The sequence below is a fragment of the Herpailurus yagouaroundi genome, unplaced genomic scaffold (assembly GCF_014898765.1).
Source record: "Herpailurus yagouaroundi ecotype Mexico unplaced genomic scaffold, PumYag 67641, whole genome shotgun sequence".
NCBI classification, from domain to species: Eukaryota; Metazoa; Chordata; class Mammalia; order Carnivora; family Felidae; genus Herpailurus; species Herpailurus yagouaroundi.
This window is the reverse complement of record NW_024420442.1, coordinates 1,989,069-2,009,055: the sequence shown is the minus strand read 5'-3', so window position 1 is coordinate 2,009,055 and position 19,987 is coordinate 1,989,069. Positions and strand designations below refer to the sequence as shown.

General features: G+C 39.1%; 1 protein-coding gene across 2 annotated transcripts in view; it reads right to left on the bottom strand.

Moving 5' to 3' along the window:
- Positions 1-19,987, bottom strand: part of WDR44 (WD repeat domain 44) — an 81,309-nt gene that overhangs the window by 24,754 nt on the left and 36,568 nt on the right. For both annotated transcript variants that reach the window (XM_040468029.1, XM_040468031.1), the window contains exons 3-12: positions 19,882-19,956; positions 14,591-15,227; positions 13,968-14,098; positions 12,538-12,633; positions 10,291-10,427; positions 9,174-9,257; positions 5,903-6,009; positions 4,536-4,687; positions 1,440-1,578; positions 17-81 (exon numbers count right to left, since the gene is read on the bottom strand). In XM_040468029.1, the coding sequence (XP_040323963.1) occupies positions 17-81; positions 1,440-1,578; positions 4,536-4,687; positions 5,903-6,009; positions 9,174-9,257; positions 10,291-10,427; positions 12,538-12,633; positions 13,968-14,098; positions 14,591-15,227; positions 19,882-19,956 (1,623 nt within the window). The remainder of the gene's footprint in view (positions 1-16; positions 82-1,439; positions 1,579-4,535; positions 4,688-5,902; positions 6,010-9,173; positions 9,258-10,290; positions 10,428-12,537; positions 12,634-13,967; positions 14,099-14,590; positions 15,228-19,881; positions 19,957-19,987) is intronic.

Below are 19,987 nucleotides of genomic sequence, written 5' to 3'. Positions count from 1 at the left end.
TAAATAAAGAACATACCCCTGTATCTGTATCAGACTTTGATGAATTCAGACTTTCCTGAGAAGGTGATGGAGACACACGTCCTAAAAACAACAGAATTATAAAAAGGCATATGTATACACACACACACACACACACACACACACACACACACACACACAAAACGTCAATCAGAAATAATGACATAGTAACACCTAATTAATAGTTGTAGAATGTAACATTCTGAAAAAACACATTTTTTAAAAATAGGCTCCATGCCTAATGTGGGGCTCGAACTCTCGACCCTGAGATCAAGAGTTGCAGGCTCTACTGACTGAGCCAGCCAGGTGCTCTGAGAAAATATATTTTCAAAATAAATGAAGCGTTGACTCGTTAGACACCAAAATATTGTTTTTATCACTTTTAATCAAAAAATCTTTATAAGCCATATTCCCAATTTAATAAAATACTGTTAAATCCTCATTATTCGTAGTGAATACAAAGATGAACAATAAAGGGGCACAAAGGGTCTAGGTTAGTAGAAGTCTCGAGGGCCACTTAGTCTTTCTGTTCCAGGCAGGGCAATAAAAGAAATGTATCGTAAACATAGTTCAACTTTTTGCCAACCCGTTATCATCTTCAATTATGTATCATAACATAATGCAAGCAATACCCACAGGGCTACGAAAGTGTACAGGGCCTCGTTTGCCAGTTTAGTGGATCTCCCTGGGTTTCTATGTTCCTCAAATTGGTGATTCAAGTATACTCTATACTCCAGCCCATGGCCACTGATTCTCCTTTCTCCCATCCCTTAATTTCTTGTTTTAGCCTTAGTTGACTGGGGAAGGGACAGGTTTGTGGAGAAAATGTATTGGAGTTATGTAATTATGAGAAAAGAATCCCATAAACATAAAGCTTCTATTTACATCGATTCTACATACGTTCCTGGTAAGTTACCAATATACAGAAAGATTTCACAGTTGTAATCATTGTGTACATACATCACTCTCTGAGGTTTCTCTTTTCCATTTAACCTTTTTTCATATACCCTTCGATGTACGACAAATCACATTTACTTTTCATGGCTATGTCTCCTTTATCTTTATTATTGGATGGATATTATTATTCTCATTCTTTTTCTAGAGTTATCAGGTCTTTCATTTTAATCCAGGATAGAACTAAAGGTTGCCAGGGGACACCAAGTAACCTTGTTCCCAATGGTTGATGAAATAAACCCTGCGCTACACCTCAAAAGGGATCAAGTCAAAAACTTTGTGGTAGCGTTTTTCAGGGGATTTAGATGATGTTTTCGGTGTTGACTTCTGTCTACTTTTGGGTTTGTGGCTATTATGAAAAGTAGTGATTGCTGCAAATGGTTGCCAGATAAAAGAGCATTATACCTAAAATGTAAAAATACCAGATGTCTCTAGAGTTTTAAAGCCCACAAATAAGTGGAAAATACCTTCAGTATTGTATTTCATTCGCATATTGTTGAAATAGTCAAAAGCATTTTTTAAGGCCCATATTCTCACTACATTGTCTTGTCCAGCTGAGGCAAGTAGTCGGCCACAGTGAGAAAATTTCATGGTCCAAACGGCTCCCTATGAAAAGAAAGGAAGGCTCAAAGTTATTACTTTAAAAGTTGAAACGTTATTTTCTTTCAGATTTTATTATTTTTTTAAGTTTATTTATTTTGGGGGGGCAGAGAGAAGAGGGAGACAGAGAATCCCAAGCAGGCTCCACATAGTCAGCACACAGCCAGATGTGGGGCTCAATCCCACGACCTGATCATGGGTCTCACTCATTCATGGAGTGAGATCATGACCTGAGCCAAAACGAAGAGTTGGACACTTAACCGACTGAGACACCCAGGCACCCCTCAGGTTTTATTTTTAAGTAATCTCTACACCCAACATAGGGCTTGAACTTACAAACCCGAGATCAAGTTGCATGCTCTACTGACTGAGCCATCCACATGCCCCTAAGAGCTGAAACATTATTTTTAAGCCAAAGTAAGGAATTATGCTAAATTATACATACTAAGGTAAGGCTCACATTACTAACACCACTTAAGGCCAATAGTCCAATGATGCTACAACAGCACAAAGAGGAACTTTTAGGAGAAAGGCGGGATAAAATAGCAATTTACCATAACCTAAACTAACAACTTCAAAGCCCCAAGCCATATCCACATATTAATGGAAATGGAGTTGTGAGGTGGCCACGAATCACTGTAAAAACAAATCCTGGGACGCCTGGGTAGCTCAGTCGGTTAAGCGTCTGACTCTTGATTTTGGCTCAGGTCATGATCTCATGGTTCATAAGATCGAGCCCCATGTTGGGCTCTGGGCTCTCAGCGTGGACCCCATGTGGGATATTCTTTCTCTCTCGAAATAAATAAATAAACATTAAGAAAAACCCACAGGTCTTAGTTTGGGATCTGTCTCCTAGCTGAACATAAGGGGGAAGTGGGATCGGATGAGGCAGAGCCCTCAGGCTAGCACTAGCACTCCTGCTCAAGGCTGAGGGAAATGTAAGGGCCACCTTAGCAGGGACCCTCATGGCACTGGGCATTTATAAGTATTGGAATGCTGTGGTCTCATTCCTGTTTTTTCCCCCCCAGAAACAAGGTTTCAGAGTATATGGCTAGAATTCCCTGATACTGCTAACAATAGGGGAGTGTGGGTGTGTGTGTGTATGTGTTTGTGTGTTGGGGGGTGGTTAACGAATATAAACCCTTAAATTGGAAAAGCCAAACGCTATTACAAGAAATACTGTTATGTCTACTATTACAACACATACCTATGCAGAACAAAAAGATTATCCAAGTTATGGGGTGCCTGGCTGACTCAGTTGGGAGAGCATGCGACTCTTGTTCTCAGGCTTGTGAGTTAGAGCCCCGTGTTGGGTATAAAGATCACTTAATAATAAATAAACTTAAAAAAAAAAAAAAAAAAATATTCCTACTTAAAAAAAAAAAAAAAAGATTTTCCAAGTTAGAGGCAACAGCTCATTTACTGGAATAACACTGATTTCCACAAAATTCAAGTATATTAAAAAATTTGTAAAAAAAAAAAATTTGTTACTTGGAACCTACTACAATGAGATTTTACTTAAAACTGGAAGTAATGAGGGGCGCCTGGGTGGCGCAGTCGGTTAAGCGTCCGGCTTCAGCCAGGTCACGATCTCACGGTCCGTGAGTTCGAGCCCCGCGTCGGGCTCTGGGCGGATGGCTCAGAGCCTGGAGCCTGTTTCCGATTCTATGTCTCCCTCTCTCTGCCCCTCCCGTTCATGCTCTGTCTCTCTCTGTCCCAAAAATAAATAAACGTTGAAAAAAAAAATAAAGGGGCGCCTGGGTGGCGCAGTCGGTTAAGCGTCCGATTCAGCCAGGTCACGAACTCGCGGTCCGTGAGTTCGAGCCTCACGTCAGGCTCTGGGCTGATGGCTCGGAGCCTGGAGCCTGTTTCCGATTCTGTGTCTCCCTCTCTCTCTGCCCCTCCCCCGTTCATGCTCTGCCTCTCTCTGTCCCAAAAATAAATAAAAAACGTTGAAAAAAAAAATTTTTTTAAAAAGAAAAAAAAAAAAAACAAACTGGAAGTAATGAAAGTGAATTAAAACAGTACAAAAAAATTCATCAGTTCCTTAAGGACATGACTATAATCAAGTCAAACATTTCACATGTAGATTATAAGCACCAAAGTTTAAATTCCAATCTGGCTGCCATCTGATAGGTTTATGGTTGCTTCCTTCCAATTAAGCCAAATTTTAGATTTAAAATCTAAATAGATACATAGATTCCCTGATCAAGGAGCCATAGCATCATCTGTTCATTTTCTTTTTTTTTTTTTTTTAATTTTTTTTTCAACGTTTATTTATTTTTGGGACAGAGAGAGACAGAGCATGAACAGGGGAGGGGCAGAGAGAGAGGGAGACACAGAATCGGAAACAGGCTCCAGGCTCTGAGCCATCAGCCCAGAGCCTGACGCGGGGCTCGAGCTCACGGACCGCGAGATCGTGACCTGGCTGAAGTCGGACGCTTAACCGACTGCGCCACCCAGGCGCCCCAGCATCATCTGTTCAATTCTGAGTTCAGTACCACCTTCCCTGTGTTCCTAGCATTTTTAAGGGGTAACTGCAATATCATTGGTACATTTTAACTCTGATAGAAAACTTGTACCTCTCTCTCCTGGTTTTAGCCGCCATCTTACAAAATACATTGAACTACTGAAATATTTGTTAATTATTTAAAATATACCCAGGGAACATTTTAAATGTCTTCCAAAGTGTGATAGACCACCTTATAAATTTAACTCTTTCAAATTTGGTACCTTTACATAGCTTTCTTAAAGATACGAGCTTAGAGTTGACTTATTCAATAACGTTCACTTCTTGAACAGTAATTCGGAGAGAGACTCTGAAGTCATCAAATCATGTTAATATCAATTTATTCTTGAGTCAGTTTAGAAAAATTACATATATAACAAGAGATTGCCTTTATAGAAGCCAAAGTACTCCTCTCAATGAAAACAGAATCGTGAAAAATATAAACATTTCTTACCATATGCTCACCACTAAGATCTTGCACCACTTTGATCTGATCAAAATCATAAGGTCCTTTGAAACCATGCGCTGCTTTGAATTTGACTGGTCTCGTGTATGGCATTCCTTCATCATCACTCGATGAAGGATCATCTTGATCAGTATGAAACACTGAATAGAAAAGCAATATAGAAATCATCACTAGCTAACATAGATATATAGCTACTATCATATTTTCATATCCATTTTTTACTAAGAAAATTCGTTTTAGGAAAGCAAAATCTATTACTAAATAGCATATTAGTTAAGAGCATGGAATCTGGTGCCAGATTGTCTAGGTCCAAATCCAGCTTTGTCATTTATCATCTGTATGACCACAGCTATAGCACTGGACCGTTTTGTGCCTCGGTTTTCTCATCTATAAAAGGGGGTAATAACAGTACTTACCTCTTAGGGCTTTTATGAAGATTAAATGAGTTAATATAGGTGAAAATGCTTAGAACACTGGCACAAAATAACCACTATGTTAGTGCTTATTAAATAAAGCAAATGAGTACAACAAAGGCACAGGAAGTTAAGATCTGTGCAATTCAGAAAATTTACCTAATTTTGAAAATGTTTACAAAAACTAAATAGCCTTGGGGCACCTGGGTAGCTCAGTCGGTTGAGCATCTGACTTCAGCTCAGGTAATTATCTCGCGGTTCATGAGTTCGAGCCCTGCATCGGGCTCTGTGATGATAGCTCAGAGCCTGGAGCCTGCTTTGAATTCTGTGTCTCCCTCTCTCTGCCCCAACCCTGCTCATGCCTCTGTCTCTCTTTCACTCTGTCTCAAAAGTAAATAAACATTAAAAAAAAAATTAGGGGCGCCTGGGTGGCGCAGTCAGTTAAGCGTCCGACTTCAGCCAGGTCACGATCTCGAGGTCCGGGAGTTCGAGCCCCGCGTCAGGCTCTGGGCTGATGGCTCAGAGCCTGGAGCCTGTTTCCGATTCTGTGTCTCCCTCTCTCTCTGCCCCTCCCCCGTTCATGCTCTGTCTCTCTCTGTCCCAAAAATAAATAAACGTTGAAAAAAAAAATTAAAAAAAAAATAAAATAAAAAAAAATTAAATAGCCTCACATAACTAGTTTACAACTGATTATTACAACTCTTCCAGGTTGCCACAAAGTATGTACAAATTCATGTTTAAGATGCACAAATTTCTTTTTCTTCCTGTTCATAAAATTAAGTGATAGATATCTAGAGTAACATGACTTACTGAAATGCTAAGGTGTTAGCTATAAAGGCTTATTACTTTCAACAAAATAGAATGTTTCTTATAAACTACAGGCTAAATTTGGACAATTACAAATCATTTAAATATTCAGTTGCAATGTTCTATTTCACTTACCTTCGTCTCTAACGCTTTTAACTTTATTTACAGCACGTTCACCATATTCCTCTGCAAGGTGCTTTGCTCTCTTTACTGATTTTCCTAAGAACTTCTTTAGTTGAGTCCTTACCAAAATTACAAAAACAACAAAATTATTTCTTATTAACTAACTGTAAAAATTCAACAATTCACAGATAATCTCATTAGCTGTGACAAGTATATATTTTGAAATAGCTTCTTTTTAACGTAAATAGTAGGTCTTTGAGTTCCTCTATCCCTTGTCTATGGAATAAATATATAGAAGCCAATATGACTACAAAGAAAATACAGACACTTCTTCCCAACGTACAATATCATACTCTAAGAGCACTGGCTTTTCAATGGTGAATAATGAATTGGTGGGGAGGGAGCGGGAGGAGAGTGTTTAAAGTGCATGAACTTGAGATCCATCTGTAGATCATCTGATTTAGAGGGTCTGGGGTGAGGCCATGAATCTGCAATGAGAATTGCTCTGAGAAGACAGCTTTAAAGCGTAATCCTTAAAAACACATTTTATCAATAAAAATAAGCTATAAAGAGGTATTTATTTACAGAATAGGATGTTTGGTACCCTCTGATGGCCCTTTATCTCTTCTCTTTCAGTTTGGGTGTTTGAAAGCAATACAGTCAGGCTGAGCTTTCCCAGGAGGTATTCCCAAACACAATGTAATGCAAGTATGCATCTCACACTTCCATAAATAGGACTTATTTATTGCTTTTTAAATAATCTTGGTCTCAAATTTCATACATTAAGATTATAAAAAACAAAAAAGCACAGTACACAAATGATATCTAAAACCAAAGCAAAATTTACAGGAGTAAATTTTTACCAATACATGGCAGCTCATGATATTAAGGACAGTATCTGAAAGACTTGCTAAGCTACATATACAAAGATGTTCACTACAGCATTATTAACAAAGTGTAGAAAGTAGAGATTTCTCACAAAAGCCCTCCTTGACTCTTTAGAGCAGGTTTTCCTGTTTTATACTCCCAGAGTACCCCATACATTTCTTTTACTGCAATTACTACAAATGTAGTTAGATTTATCTGTGTAATTATATTTAGTATCTATTTCTCTTATTTAACTGGAAGCTCTATGAGGGCAGAGACTAAGATTGTCTTCTTAACGATGGTGTCTGCAGCACTGAACCCCCATATCTGGCTGATAAAAAGAATACAATAAATTTACTATTGGTACTGATATGAAGATATGTCCATTACATATTAGAGATTTTAAAAAAGCAAGCCAACAGGGTGCTTGGCTGGCTCAGTCAGTAGTGCATCTCAGGGTCGTGAGTTCAAGCCCCACATTGGGCATGAAGCCTACTTAAAAAAGGGGGGGGGGGCAAAAGAAGCAAGCCGACAAACCATACGCACAGTATTATTTCCACTTTTGTGAGGGAAAACATTCTATGGAGAATACACCTAATTATTAACACAGATGATTTCTGGGGGTAAAAGTATGAAAGGCTTTCATTTTCCATTTTCCTCTATTTATTTTTTGAAATGTTTATTGATTTTGAGAGAGAGAGCACAAGCAGGGAAGGGGCAGAGAGAAAGAGAGGAAGAGAGGGAATCCTAAGCAGGCTCCACACTGCCAGCACAGAGCCTGATGCGGGGCTCAATCTCACTAACTATGAGATCGTGACCTGAGCCAAAATCAGGCATTTAACAGACTGAGCCACCCAGGTGCTCCTTGCAATCAAAATATGACCTGACATTCTTTTTTTTTTTTTTTTTTTTTAATGTTTATTTTTGAGAGAGAGAGAGAGAGAGAGGCAGAGCACGAGCAGGGGAGGAACAGAGAGAGAGGGAGACACAGAATCCGAAGCAGGCTTCAGGCTCCGAGCTGTCAGCGCAGAGTCCTGTGTCGGGCTCGAACCCACGAACCGTGAGATCATGACCTGAGCTGAAGTCGGACGCTTAACTGACTGAGCCACCCAGGCACCCCATGACCTGACATTCTTATGTGTCGACTTACCTGCTGTCACAGTTTGCTACTTCTATTTTGCCGGGAGCTCAGACGAACCAGATGACCAGATATTAAAAAATTATGTAAAAAGTAAGTACAGTGGCTTTGAATAAACCTAAGGAGCTTTTCTTTTGGAAAACTAATGAGCTTTGGGGCACTTCTCTCTCAAATAAACAAACATTTTTTAAAAATTAAAAAAAAAAAAGAAAAAATAAAAATAATGAGCTTAAATGAATGGAGTAAGTGACAGCTCTCCTGGATGTTTACCTATCTCCTTCATAATTCCTAATTTTCCTATTCCTGTTAGTTGCCATTGCTGACAACCAAGTTCCAGACACCTGAGCTTTCATCCTATCCCTGCACTGTGGGTAAATCTTTTCGAAGAATTCTCAATGCTTTCTTTCCACACTAGGAAAAGATCAGACTAGAGTGGAGAATTTGCTTTGGACCATAGACTGAATTATTGTCAAATAAGTGACTGGTGTATAATGAAGCAAAATCTACATGTCCACCATTGTCTTGACGTTTGCGAGGAAAACAGAGGGATGGCATGATCACGATCGTTTTGCAACATATGATTTAGTTATTTAGCCCCCATTTATCTCGTTTTTTAAAATTAGAAAACAATTTAAAATAAAATAAAGGGGAAATGTAAGTTACGTAGACCGTAGGTGCCACTGAAATTGAGACAAGCAAATTTACTATGAACTGGAGAAGTTAGGAAAAATTGTGTCAGTTGGGTTTAGAAAAACAAATAGGATTTGAGAGCAACTTCAAGGACAATCATGTCCCTCTACGAACACTTCTCATATCTACTGTCAGAAAAATAATCCAGGCATGATGCAAAATTTATTGATCATTTAGTATTTCTCAGATACTATAGAAATGACCAATAATACAGCCCCAAGTAATTCGTCATCCATTGGCTGGGGGTAGGAAGTGGTGGTGGTAGACAGACATATACACTAGATGGGACATAGACCGAAAGGAGTAGGGCAGGGGCGCCCGGGTGGCTCCGTCGGTTAAGTGTCCGACCCTTGATTTCGGCTCAGGTCACGATCTCACAGTTTGTGGGATCGAGCCTGGTCAGGCTTTGCTCTGTCTGACAGGGAGGAGTCTGCTTGCGATTCTTTCTCTCCCTCTTTCTCTGTCCCTCCCCCCGCTCACGTGTACTCACTCACTCACTCACTCACTCACTCAATAAATAAGCATGGTGATTCTCATAAATTTTAAATAAAAGCTTGGAATAAAGAAAAAGGATGCACTGTAACTCACGTTTTCTGTTTTAACCTTCCACCATCAGTATCTGTTGTTTGAGACTGCAACTTCTCTTCATCATCTGACTGTGCTGCGTCATTACTACAAGAAGGGGAAGAAATCATTGTAAGAGAAGACATTTCCCCATCACCTCAAACGTCTTATGGATACTTACTATATACTCAGATACTCGGAATAAGAAAAAAAAAAAAAAAGACTATGTTAACATACTTTTTGTAAGTTTCATTTAAATGATGATCCTGAGAAGTTAGACTTGAGAGATCAAATAGAATCTTTAAGCATGGTATAATGTACAAAATGCAAGTGAAAGCAATTTAGGAACTTATGGAAAACCTACTACCAATGAGCCTTTTTGCTGGACAAAACCTGCTGCACAGAAATGACAAATTAACTTTCTCCTAACTCTTCAGGCACATCATGTATTACACTTTATTAAGATTTGCTTTCAAAATAATTATTCCTTCAATCTACATATATCGCACAGTAAAGTAAATCCCCTTACTCTGAAGCCATTTTCTGACCTACAAAGATAATACAATTACTTCTAAAATCTGTGGCCCTTAAAGCAAGGTTTCAGAACACCAGGTATTCATTCTGCATGGCTTTTTACCTTCAACATGTTTCAATAATGTCTCTAGTATTATATACATCATTTCAAAAGAGAAACCAAGGAGCGCCTGAGTGGCTCAGTCAGTTAAGCATCCAACTTGATTTTGGCTCAGGTCACGATCTCACAGTTAGTGAGTTCGAGCCCCGTGTCTGGCTCTGCACTGACAGCACAAAGCCTGCTTGGGATTCTGCGTCTCCTCTCTCTGCCTCTCTCCTGCTGGTGCATGCGCTCTGTCTCTCTCAAAAATAAATAAATCAACATTTAAAAAAATACATAAGAGAAACCAAATACTATGAGATTTAAGGTATATACTATTGTCTCTAAATAACTGTATGGTCTTAAGAGAGAACAATGTTGAAGAATACATACATCAACTAACTCTATTTTAATTCCAAATTTAAAAAAAGAAGATTGAATGAAACCACATTAGGGTCTGTTAGAGTTCATAAACAGAGAAATCTTCACCACTCCGAAATACTATGAATAAATAATAATAGCCCATACCTTACATATTCCTTAGTTCTTCTCATGATGTGCAGAGTGAGGGGATTAATACCTGTTGGCAGTTTCTCTTCCGCAAGACTCAAAGGGATTTCTTCGCCAGTATCCAGGTTTTTAATCATGACACTGGCTAAAATTTCCTGAGGTAACGAAGAACACCAAGAGGACCTATAATTTAATTATCTTTTTGAGTCTACGAAATCCTCAAACATTTAAGCTAAGGACTTTCTGGATACTTTCAGTACCGTGTACAATACTTTTCAACTTTTTCAGTGAGATACAATTCACACACTGCAAAACGCACTCATTTAAAGTATATACAGTTCAATGATTTTGAGTAAAATCGGAGTTGTGCAACCATCACCATTATTTAAGTTTGGAGCATTTCCACTACCTCAAAAAGAAACCCCATGCCCATTAGACAGCATACCAAATTCCCCTCTCCTCCCAGCCCCTGGAAACCACCAATCTGATTTTGTCTCCGTGGTTTGCCTATTCCGGACACTTCATATAAATCAAAACATACAGTACGTGGTCTTCTGTGATGGGCTTCTTTCACTTAGGACCATATTTTTAAGGTTCATCCACACTGCAGCATGTTTCAGAACTTCACTCTTTTTAATTGCCAAAAAGAAGTGCCACGTGCCCTTGTTGGGATGAGCACTGGGTGCTATATGTAGGGGATGAATCAATGACTAGATTCTCCTGAAATCATTATCGCACTAGATGCTAACTGACTTGGATGTTAATTTTAAAAAAATTAAAAGAAAACAGTCCACATGGATAGGATATACCACATTTTATTTATCCATTCATGAGCGATGAACGTTTGTGTTGCTTCCACACTTTGGCTATTATGAATTTTGTGTGTGGACATAGGTTTTCATTTCTCTTTGGTGTATACAGAGGAGTGGAATTGCTAGGTCACGGTAACTCAATGTCTAATATTTTGACGAACTGCCAAACTGCTTTCCAAAGTACAATAGGTTTTTAAAATGTGTTTAAATGAAATGAAAACTGGAGCGCCTGGCCGGCTCAGTCAGTGGAGCATGTGGCTCTTGATCTCAGGCTTGTGAGTCTGAGCCCCACGCTGGGTGTAGAGACTACTTAAACTTAAAAATTAAAAAAAAAAAATCTTCAAAAAGAAGAAAAGAGGGGCGCCTGGGTAGCTCAGTTGGTTAAGCATCTGACTCCTGATTTCAGCTCAGGTCATGATCTCGCGGTTTGTGAGTTCGAGCCCCGCATCAGGAGCTGCACTGACAGCAAGGAGCCTGCTTGGGATTCTCTTCCTCGCTGTCTGCCCCCTCCCCCGCACTCTCTCTCTTTCTCAACATAAATAAACTTGAAAAGAAAAGACACATGGACACTAAGATTTTGCTTCCAAACTTCATTCGGAATAAATTGGCCAAAAGATGTATACTAAATTTTAATGGTAAGAAGCACTGAGTCTGTACTGTATATTACCTAACAAGTATAAAAACATATAACTATAATTAACATCAAGTTCTTTTTAAGCCCACTTGCTATAAAACTTGAGCCTTGTTTTCAACACATTTATTCTATCATAATTATATAAAAAGGCAAGTTAAAGTTACAGTTGCAAACCCTAGCATTTTATTAAAGAAACAAAAATGGGGCACCAGTCAGTAGAGGATGCGACTCTTGATCTTGGGGTTGTGGGTTTGAGCCCTATGTTGGGTGTAGACTTCACTTAAAAATAAACACATAAATAAATAATCTTTTAAACTAAGAAAATCATCATGGGGCGCCTGGGTGGCTCGGTCGGTTAAGCGTCCGACTTCAGCTCAGGTCATGATCTCACAGTTTGTGAGTTTGAGCCCCGCGTCGGGCTCTGTGCTGACAGCTCAGAGCCTGGACCCTGCTTCGGATTCTGGGTCTCTCCCTCTCCGTCTACCCCTCCTCCCCTCATGCTCTGTCTCTCTGTCTCAAAAAGAAATAAACATTAACCTAAGAAAATCATCAATTTTCATTTTTTCTTCTACATATGTTTTTGCTTAACGGCAATAAACTTAAAAAAAATTTTAATCCTGGTAAAATACACACAATACAAAATTTACCATTTTAACCATCATATAGTCATATAGTTCGTTGTATAGTTCCGTAGCATTAAGCACATTCACAATGCTGTGCAACCATCACCACCATTCATCTCAAGAACTTCTTCAACTTCTCATTATGATTTTTGTATTTTATGTTTTTAAGAATAACAACAAAAAAATCTAATTATACCTCATCAGTAAGCTCTCTCCCAGAGTTGGATCTAGGTCTCTGAGGGCCCATCACTTCACCTGCTATGGTTTGCCCATCAGGTGCTTTTCCATTTTCCTAAAATTATAATTTCATAAATAGAAAGTAGATGGAGTCAATTTCTATAAATACTCAATTATTCATTACCACACACAGTTCTAAAGAATTCCATAATTCAGATAATGGAGGCTACTGAAAATTTAAATGAAACACTCCATTTCAGTCCTTTATTATTCCCAGCATGCTGAAAAACATTAGGTGTCAAAACCATTGCTGCCCATGAAATAATGTCTTAGTAGTCTTGAAAGCAAATAGATGTTCTATTTGAACCTGACCCAAAAGCAGTTCTCTACTAGGAGAATGCCAGCACTAACAATGCCATTAATCGGGGCTATACGTGCGCATATCTCAAAGGCAGGGGCTGGCAAATTTTTTCTGTAAAGAGCCAGATAGTAAATATTTTAGGCTTTTTGCTTCATATGTAGTTTCTGTCATGTATTCTTTTTTTTTTTTTTTAAACAGCTCTTTAAAAATGTAAAGACTGGAGTCAGTTGAACGTCTGACTCTTGGTTTTGGCTCATGATATCATGGTTTGTGGGTTTGAGCCCCTCGTCGGGCTCCACGCTGTCAGTATGGAGCCTACTTAGAATTCTCTCTCTCCCTCTCTCTCTCTCTCTCTCTCTGCCCCTCCTCTGCTCACTCTGTCTCTCTCAAAGTAAATAAACTTAAAAAAAAAATGTAAAGACCATTTTCAGTTTGGGGATCCTATAAAAACAGGCGATTGCCAGTCTTTGCTCTAAGGCTATGACAAGACCGAAGTGCTGTATCTCCGAGTCTGCTAACCTGCCCCAACCACAGCTACCACATAAGTAAGCCCTGAGTCCCAGAAACCGGCCATGGTAAATATACATGCCATCAGGTCCTTTCTATTGCCTCATATATGGATATATAGCCTAGTACATGAAGTTTTTGTTCATGATTATATAGAGGAAATTGTAATTTGACCACAATTATAAATAACTTTGACCACTATAGGTCAGGTAAATGAAGACTGTAGTTGATGTTTATTAGTATTACAATAATATCACAAAATGCAGCATTCTTTCGTTATTTTAATTGTCTACTGAATGCCAGGTGCTTGGCACACATTAGCTCATTTCATCCTTTAAGACACCTTCAGGGAAGGTTTTCCCTTCATCCTATCCATGGGCCATCTGAAACTCAGATATTAATATAGCTTTGCTCGGATCACCGAGCTATGCAGTAGCAGAGCTGGCAAAGGGACAGAAGAAAGCCAGGTTTAGGGACAAGGAAATAATTTTGCCTGAAGAAAGAAGGCTCAAAAAGCAACAAGCCAGCCAGCTGCAGAAAACTGTTAACGCTTACATCAAATACAACATGAATTCACCAACCTGAGCAGTAACTATTTTATCTCCACTGGTAGCACTCGCCAAATCAAGAGAAGGCTGAGAATCCTTGACTGTATTCTCTGAAGCCATGTTCGTACTTAGGAGAGTATCAGATGTAATATTCTCCTTGGGAACTGCAATGATGATGATGATAATAATGATGATGATGATGACAATGGCAACAGCTACTATTTATACAGGACCTTATATATAGCTTGAAAAGTGCTTTAACCTTTGTCTGATTCTTACGACAATCCCATGAGGAAAGTGGTTTTATAATTCTCATCTTATATATGGGGACACCAGGGTTCAAACAAGTTATTTAAATTCTTCAAAGCCATACAACTTACACATGAAGAGATCTAAGTCTTGAATGCAAATCTTAAGTCCCCAATGGAAACGGATTTCAGAGTTTGAAGTCTGCTGAAATGTTCTGTTCGAGTATAGTAATGTAACTTACTACCAATGTAAAACACTGTCACTTTTAATTACTAAAATAACTTTTAGAACTTGGTCATGGTCATCAACATAGTTGTATATAGTATAAACTGAAATAAAATTGGAAAGTTAAATAGTTTCAACTCCAAAATCTCCCCACCAAAAGTTATTTCTCAGTTAATACTTGCCATCTAGATCAGGTGTTTTAAGGGCCTCAAACTCCAATTCGCTTTTCTTTTTTCTTGGTGGCGGAGCAGGTCGAGATGGAGGTGGGGGTCTAGGAGGTGGGAAATTAGTTGGAGGGGGAGGGCGTGCCGGAACAGGCTTCTTTGTACTAGCCACTATATCAGGTTCCGGAGTAAGTTGTCTTGGGGGTTTGGCAGGAGCCACTTCTTCCATGGCAGCAAAATCTTTAGTAGATAAAGAGTTTGAGGACACAGGTTCTAGAACATCACTTCCTTTGACTTCCACGGCTTCCTTGTTCAATACTTCTGCTTCGCTTTCAGGCACGTTATGCTGCTCAGCTGAACTTATTTCAGTTAACTTCGTGATTTCATCTATTGACTTCTCACAGGTGTCATCAGAAGGAAAACATCTATTTGATTCTAATTCAGTTTCTTCTATTGCATTTTGACTCTCTGCCTTTTTGGAATCTTCCTGCAGGACTTGATCTATGGCTAACAGTCCAGGTATGTTGCTAAGATCTGATCCAGCTCCAACAGGACTGGCAGTAGCCTGATCAGAGTGTCCTTTTCCTTTAGAATCCGAAGAGTCATCTTCAAGCTGTAGTACTTTCTGACTCTCCTCAATAATACTTTCAATAATCTGGTGAAAGGTTCAAAAGCAGCTTTTAAAAAATGAAGCTATTTATAAGAACATAATAACAGCTAATCATTTACATAGTACTTAGTATGTGCCAGGGCATGTTCTTAACACTTTACACATTTTAATCTTCACAATAACCATATGAGATAGCACTCTTAATGTCATTATACAAATGAAGGAACAGAGCATAGAGGGATCAAGTGACTTGTCTGGGGTCACAGAGCTAGTAAGTGATGAAGCTGGCAAAACTCCAGGGAGTTTGGTTCTGGAATCTGTACTCTTAAACCATTACAGAAGGGAATCCGTTAGTAGGTATAATCACAACAGTTCAACCAACCCTGTAAAGTTCAAACCTAAACTTACATTCACACTCTTGACGTCCTAGTGCATGTACATATTTATGCCAAGTTAGTTTTAGTAACAACCTGTTGCTTTGAGCCTAGTTAACAAAACCATGAGAATCAAAACCACCTAGTGCAAGAGTTCAAACTGTTTAGTTCTGAACTTAAGCCTATGGCAGAAAAAGCCAGCAGGTGCAGAGAGATTAACATTCTTAAACAAACTACACCTAATACTCCAATAGTCAGAGAAACAGTAGGACTACAAAAAGGGTTCAAACACTCAGCTCACCTTGCTTTTTTCCCTTTTATTTCTTGCCTGTAGCTGAAAAATACAGACAGGGTTTCTATATCTTCTAACATTTGGAAACAAAGATGTTCTCTATCCAGCCCTGTCATTATTACCACTTAAAAACTCCCAGTCCACTTATCTTTCCACCAGGCCCAACCATGGATGACGTCCGCTTTCTCAATTCCTTGGCTCCAGAAAGTTAACAGAACGTGTCACAGAACCATCCTGATGTGGCATACCACAAATTCACGCTGACTTCAACTGGATAGGACTGCTGCTCAACAATATTCCTCCCTGATTTCCCAGCACGGTCCACACATTAATTGGTCTCAACCTTCACATTTTTATCCTCATCCTACCACACTTTTACCAGAGGGATATTAACTAGAGTCCACCTACTTTGTCAATTAGGGGGTTACCGAGCGCTGAGTACCCTAGTGATAACAGAAGCCAGCGGGTTGAAGAAAGAATAAGAGGTGAACAACACAGAGATAGCCAGCACGATGTAGGTTTTCCCAAAGCTTGGCTGTAAGCGGAAGAAGCTGCAAGAAAGTGAGCCAGCACTTTTATAAGCTGAGGGGAAGGAGCCAATGGAAAGTAAGATAACAAAGTTCTGGAGAAGAAGGGAAAGAGGGTCTCTTGTGTATTAGACCAGTACACGTATTTCCCATTTAATCATCACATAGGCCTTGACGTAGCTGGATCATCTCCCTTCTACAGAAACGAGAATCTGAGGTAAAGCCATTAAGAATTTTGTCCAACGTCCCACAGCTAGTAAACTACAAAGTCAAAACTGAAATCCAGGTTTTTCTCAAAAATCTAGTGGGTTTTTTTTTAAATGTTTATTTTTGAGAGAGAGAGAGAGAGAGAAAAAGAGCAAGCATGGGAGGGGCAGAGAGAGAGGGAGAGACACAGAATGTGAAGCAGGCTCCAACTCATGAGCTGTGAGATCACGACCTGAGCCGAAGTCGGACACTTAACCTACTGAGCCACCCAGGCGCCCCCAGGCTTCTTAGTCTCTAATGTGTACATGAAGCAGCTTATCTGCTGAAAGTGAGAAGGATATAAGTGGGCACAGTGAATGTGAGATGACTGTAAAGGTCTGAAATAATCACTATGTATAATGGAAAGACTGACGCCAGAAGAGGGGTTAAAACAAGGTTAAAAATCACAGGTCTTCTCTAATCCCTTATATGAGAACAATTTCTCCCTTGACTGAACTCTACCCTTCTTACCGTTCACTACAGTGTGAACTATAATATAAACACAAGGTGGTATATGGGTTAGCTCTACATAAATACTTTCTCCATGGCAGATAAATAGCTCTTGAAAAATAAAGCCCGTGTTGTCTTCCTCCTGATATGCCCCCATAGCACCTACTAACAGTCCCAAGCTCTGCTTCAGGAGGTAGCAAATAGAGGAAAGACCCAGAGAACAGTGAGGATTAAGACCAACAATGGAGATGATCGTGCTAAGGCAACTGTTGGCTTCCTATCACCTCCCTGCTTCAAAAAACTCACTGCTTTTCCAGTGACTGTACAATAGAAACCAGATGTGTTAGTATGACATAAGAGGCATTCCCATAATTTGGCCGGGACTTTGGTCTCTATTCTCATCTGCAAACATGCTGCACGTTTCTCCATGCCTTTGGTTATGCCTTTCAACTCCCATCTTTGCCTGCCCAAATCTTATCCATTCATCGAGAACCAGCTCAGATGTTACTTCCTCCATGAAGTCTTCCTCATTCCTATCCTCAAGCAGGAAGTAAAGTCTCCCTTTCTGTTCTTATAATAGTTTGTAAGTCTACTTGAACACTTTTTACATTCAGTTTTGTGTTTATCTAATTTCCTCTACTAAAATGTAAACTACTGGGGACAGGGATTGTGTCGTGCCTGGTGCAGTGTATATCCCACAGCCTTTATCATTCATATGTGATACCTAAATTGATCGAAAAAACTAGAGCTTAAAAAGTGAGATCTAGTCTTGAGCCTCACTCAACCTCTCCAGTGTTTACTATGTTTTTCAGTTTCTAAACTACTTAAAAATCATTTTTTGGCCACTATTAGTTACCCATTTGCATCCTAAGAAAAAATTCTTAAAAAGGAAAAGAAAAACTCTAGTGGAAAACACAGAAACGTTCCAAGTTTTCAACAATAAAAATGGGCTAGATACATTGTAATATATTTGCTTGATAGAAACTGACACATGAAATAAAAACTGAGTATTGAGACTGTGTGATGAAATATGATGAAAAGTAATAATGGCAAGAGGAAAAGGTAAAATATAAAATTCTATCTACACTACAATTAGGTAAAAAAAAAAAAAGGCATGCAAATGGGTGAGAACCAGAAAGGAATGCTGAAAAATTAAGATGGCTGTTTGTTTGTTACAATGTAGAACTGTGGACAATTTCTGATTTAAACAGAAAAAAAAAGGGTATTGCTCTTATCTTACTTATGCTGATACACAATACGTTTCTCCCAAAAAAATTCCTTTTAAGGGGGGAAGTATGATCACTATTGAAATATGGAGTCCATTAAATTTATAAATTCCATAAGGGTAGAACAATGGATCTTCATTGGGGGGTGATTTTGCCCCCACACTCTTCCCCAGACATTTGGTGATGTCTGTAAGACATTTTTAATTGTTGTGATGGAGTGGGGGTAGGGAGGAATCTATTGATATCTAGTGGGTAGAAGCCAGGAATGCTTAGAATAGTCTCCCCTTCCCTCTGCAACAAAGAATTATTCAGCCTAGGGGCGCCTGGGTGGCTTAGGCAGTTAAGCATCTTGATCTCAGCTCAGGTCTTGATCTCAAGGTTGTGAGTTCAAGCCCTGTGTTGGGCTCCACGCTGGGCGTGAAGCCTACTAAAAAAAAAAAAAAAAAAAAAAAAAATTATTCAGCCCAAAGTGTCACTGTTGAGAAACTCTGGGATAGAGAATGTGTCATTTTGCTGGTCTCCAGAAACCCATTGGCTAGAACAGGGCCAGGGGCACAGAAAATACTCAAAGTAACATAACTGAACAAACACACAGCATCCTTTCTCCTTGGGTTTTATCCTGATACTGTGAACTACCCGTGGTCAAAATTTTTATCTTGTGTTCTGTCCCTTCTAGTAAACCAAACTCTGAAGCTTTTCTTTTCTTTTTTTTTTTTTTTTTTACTGTTTATTTATTTATGGGAGGGAGACAGAGCACAAGCAGGGAAGGGTAGAGAGAGAGGGAGACACAGAATTGGAAGCAGGCTCCAGCCTGAGCTGTCAGCACAAAGCCTGATGTGGGGCTTGAACTCACAGACTGTGAGATAATGACCTGAGCTGAAGTAAGATGCTCAACCGACTGAGCCACCCAGGCGCCCCCAAACTCTGAAGCTTTAAAGCATCAATTCTATAAAAGGTATTGAAGGCACTATCAGAGTAATGATTTCTTATAACCTCTAACTCATAAAGACATCAGGATTTGTTGCACTGAGCGTTTCCATACCTTTAACTCTTGGTAGTAACCTCAAGAAGAGCTGTTCTGGGGCGCCTGGGGGGCTCAGTCAGTTAAGCGTCCAACTCTTGATCTCAGCTCAGGTCACGATCTCATGCTTTGTGAGATGGAGCCCTGCGTTGGGCTCTGTGCTGACAGCACAGGTTCTCTCTCTACCTCACCCTCTGCCCCTCCCCCGATCTCTCTCTCTCTCAAAATAAATAAACTTAAAAAAAAAAAAAAGAATAGTTGTTCTGATAATGGCCTCTAAGAACAGCTTATTCTAATACAAATACAAGCATAAAAAAATAAAAACACATTACATTTTTCTAAATACTGTTTCAAGGAAAAATTATTGATTAGTTCGATTATCAAATGACCTCTAAAAAGCCTGATGTGTCTTCAATCAGAAACTCAAGATTCAAAGAACATTTACTGAACATCCAGCAAGTACACAGCACTATACTAAAAGAATATAGAAAACTTTTCCACTTTAAATATATCACATAAATAGAATATCTGTTAAACTAATACTGACATTATATCTTACTAACCTTTTTAGACACATCTTGTTTCAATTCTTGTACAGGAGACTCATTTCCAATTTTGTACGCAGTGTTCTCAGTTTCCTATATTAAAAAGAAAAAGCAGAGACCAAAT